This window comes from Olea europaea, unplaced genomic scaffold (genome assembly GCF_002742605.1).
Source record: "Olea europaea var. sylvestris unplaced genomic scaffold, O_europaea_v1 scaffold511, whole genome shotgun sequence".
Lineage (NCBI taxonomy): Eukaryota > Viridiplantae > Streptophyta > Magnoliopsida > Lamiales > Oleaceae > Olea > Olea europaea.
In genome coordinates, this window is record NW_019263428.1 from 281,195 (window position 1) to 285,335 (window position 4,141).

General features: G+C 35.8%; 1 protein-coding gene across 1 annotated transcript in view; it reads left to right on the top strand.

Moving 5' to 3' along the window:
- The first annotated feature begins 2,764 nt into the window (after positions 1-2,764).
- LOC111388632 overlaps positions 2,765-4,141 on the top strand; it is a 3,894-nt gene continuing 2,517 nt past the window's right edge. Inside the window, exon 1 of the mRNA XM_023013388.1 lies at positions 2,765-4,061. Coding sequence (XP_022869156.1) covers positions 2,765-4,061 — 1,297 coding nt within the window. The remainder of the gene's footprint in view (positions 4,062-4,141) is intronic.

The window sequence follows — 4,141 nt, forward strand, 5'->3', positions numbered from 1 at the left end:
ATACTAATAAATAAAAATGTCCAAAACCATCAAATTATGGTAATAATTTGATTTCATAAGAATTCTATCGAAACTAGGAAATTTGACCAAAAATAGAAAAATCGCCATTTCTTTTGGCCCATGCAGCCGCATGGTATAAATCCATGCAGTCGCATGGTTTAACTTGAGTTGGAGTTTTTGTTTTCGGGAACCATGTGTACGGCCTCATGGAATTTTGCCTGTGCGACCACATGGTCTTGTTTTCTGCCTCCACTTTCGTCGCTTGATAACAAATTGATCCAAGTCGATTCAGCCTTCGACCCGAACATGAAAGTTGCTCCATTTTGAGTCCCGAACATGGTTCCATCCATGGTTTCTTGAACGAGCAATCCCATTGCTTGTTTCACTTGCTTTGCCCTTGATCGCGTTATTGGTCCGCCATCAACTATCAACAGGTCTCGTCTCGCACCTGCTTTCGTCGGGCTCGACTCTTGGATCATATCATCCCCTCCCTCTTCAAAAGGATTTGTCCTCGAATTTGAACCTGCATAAAACAAAGAGAGATCAGATACATTAAAAGTAGCTGAAATATTATACTCACCTGGTAAATCCACTTTGTATGCATTGACATTGATCCTCTCAATGATTTGAAATGGTCCATTGCCTCGTTGTTGCAATTTTGACTTCCTCTGTTCTGGAAAATGCTCTTTTCTGAAATGCACCCAGACCCAATCTCCAGGCTCAAATGTAACGCGTCTTCTTCCTTTATTTGCTTTTGATGTAATCAGCTTTCATTTCTCTTCAATTTGCATCCTGACCTTTTCATGGAGTGTTTTCACCGTCTCATCTTTTTGTTTCCCATCCAAGCTATCTCATTCATGCACAGGCAAAGGCATTAAATCCATAGGTGTTAGTGGATTAAAATCATAAATAATTTCAAAAGGAGAAAACGAAGTAGTAGGATGTGTAGCTCGATTATATGCAAACTCTATAAACGGTAAACACTCTTCCCATGATTTTAGATTTTTATTGATCACTGTCCTAAGTAGTTGAGTCATAGTTCGATTAACTACCTCAGTTTGTCCATTTGTTTGTGGGTGACAAGTTGTAGAAAATAATAACTTAGTTCCTAGCTTACTCCATAGAACACGCCAAAAATGACTCATAAACTTCACGTCCTTATCAGACACTATACTTTTAGGTTGATTAGTGTCTAAAAGTGCTTCAAAGATATATCATTTACAAGGCATTTTACATTCACTTTGTTTAAAAACGCTAATGTTAGTCTCTAATTCCAATTCTCATGCCGTAAATTCAATTTCCATAAATACATGGTTAAAAATGCAATTAATTGAAATACGTATTTACATACATGGTGGCATGAGTATTCTACATTTGAAAGAGTGTCTATTTGATGTATTTCACATGTATTTTCAATTTATTACAAGTGGAGCAAGTGGAGGAAAATAATGTTGAAAAGTCAAAAATAGTGACTGCCTCAAGCAAGAAGCAGCTGTTGGTAAAATAATCATAACTTGAGCTACATACATTGGATCGAGGTGATTAAAGTTGGGCTGGAAAGATAAGGCACGTTTCTACAACTTTCATGTTTTGGAAGAAGTCAAATTCGTATCACAAGGCAGCCAAAATTACCGTCCAAAGTCCAGCCTGTTACCTGCCGGATACAGCTTTACCTGTGAAGCAGCACTTATTGTTTTTGTCATATCTGGAGTTATATAGATCCAATGAACCTGATCTTTGAACCAATGGAAAGATAACTCAAGTGGAAATATTTTATCTGTTGATCATAAGTCCAAATTCACTTCAAAATGTATCTGAAAATTGGCATCAAGTTGCATGTTCCAGCTGTCTTAAAGCTGGACAGAAACAAGTTGCATTGCCTACTTGAATTTTGGATGTTCCTTTGCCTATAAAAGGGGACCTTGGCCACGATTTTGAAGCATCAAATCCTCTCCATCATATTCTAGTTTCCTTCATTTTCTTTGTAACATTTCACTATGTATTTCTAAACATTTAGCTAGAGCTAAGGGTGAAACTTTGATGAATGTTTAGTATTGTCTTTGATCTTTCATTTTGTTCTTCAATGTTCATCTTCTTACTTGGTTGAAGTTTGTGTTCTACAAATGGTTTTGGTTTGTTAAAGACTTTGATTTATTGTTGACAATTTTGGCACAATAAATGCTTAGATAATCTCTACATACCAACAACTTATTTTGACATATTCTCTCAAACAATTTCCACCAACCGTTCATTACTCATAGAATAGTTTATTTCCTTCCAATTCCCTGTGGTTCGACCTCGGACTTCCGAGATTTACTACTTGTGACAACCTGCACTTGGGTTTGCAACCTTAAAGTTGTAGCAAGTTTTTGGCGCCGTTGCCGGGGATTTGTGTCAAGGATTATTTTCTGCTACTTTCTGTGAGGTTTTCTTCTCTTTCATAATCTTCACAAATCAGGTACACTCGTTCCTTTTTCAATCTCATTACTTTAGTTATTTTACTTTAAAGGAAGGCTGAGCCTCCTTCGTTTTTATTTTCTGTTTATTTTCTTTCCTTAAAGGGAAGGCCGAGCCTCCCGATCTGCCGTTTCTTTGTTATATGGTTGGCTATGCCACCTAACTTTCGTTCATTATATCTACTTTTTGTTATTTTATGTCATATTGGTATCGTGAATTAAATTCTCATCGTTTAGTTAAAGATAATTGTGAAACTTTCTTTAGTAATTTATTTGACTCACCTCAACACTCACTCACATCTTCCACCATGGCTGATAATGAAAGCATACACGATGAAAATGAAAACCAACAAGTACGAACCATGCGTGATTACTTGCAACCTCCTCGAAATTCTGCTCCTTCATGTTTCATTTTTCCTCTTAATGCTAATAATTTTCGATTCAAGCCGGGTATGATTCCATTACTTCCTAATTTTCATGGCTTAGAATCCGAAAGTCCATATTTGCATCTTAAAGAATTTGAGGAAGTATGTGCAACATTTAACGATCAAACTTGTCCCAACGAAATTGTTAAGTTGAAATTGTTTCCTTTTTCTCTAAAAGATAAAGCAAAAACTTGGCTTAACTCTTTAAAACCTAGGTCGATTGGCACATGGCAAGAAATGCAAAGTGAGTTTTTGAAGAAATTCTTTCCAGCACATAAAACTAATGCTTTGAAAAGACAAATCCAAAATTTTTCTCAAAAAACCAATGAAGCGTACTTTCAATGTTTAGAAAGATTTAAAGATTTGTTAAATACATGCCCACATCATGGTTTTGAAAAATGGCGTACTATAAGTTTCTTTTATGAGGGCCTAACTCCTGAAACAAAACAATTTGTAGAAACGATGTGCAATGGTGAATTTTTAGATAAAAATCCAGATGAAGCTTTAGAATTTCTAGATCATCTAGCTGAAAATTCTCAATCTTGGCAAACAGTAAAACCAATCGAAAACTCAATTAGATCTAGTCTTGCTAGTTCTAGTGGAGGAAAATATCAATTGAGTCAAGATGATGATCTAAATGCTAGGATTGCTAGTTTGTCTAGAAAGGTTGAAGCTATGGAATTAAGGAAAGTAAAGGAAGTTAAACCCGTGCAAAATGATGAAATTTGTAGCATTTGTGAAACTTTTGGTCATCTTACGCATGATTGTCCTAACATTCCAGTTTTCAAAGAAGTTTTACATGATCAAGGCAATGCTATGAACACTTTCAAAAAGCCTTTTTCTTCTCCATACTCAGAAACATATAATCAACAATGGAGAAATCATCCCAACTTTAGTTGGAGAGATGATAATCGTGTTCATTTATCACAACCTCAAGGGCTTTCAAAATTTCCTTCTTTTCCACCACCACAATCAAGGACTCTTGAGGAAACATTGCAGTCTATTATGCAAGGACAAGCAAATATTAATAATCAAACTTCACAAGCCATCAATGAAATTAAGAACACACTTTCTTCATTGACCTCTTCTTTGCATTCTCAAGAGAAAGGCAAATTTCCTGCTCAACCTCAACCAAATCCTTCTCAACAATTTAATGTAAATGCTTCTAGTTCTTCTGAAAGTCAACAACAAAATGCCAACTCCATCACGACTCTTCGTAGTGGAAAAATTATTGACAAAACCATCCCTTCAAAAGAACTA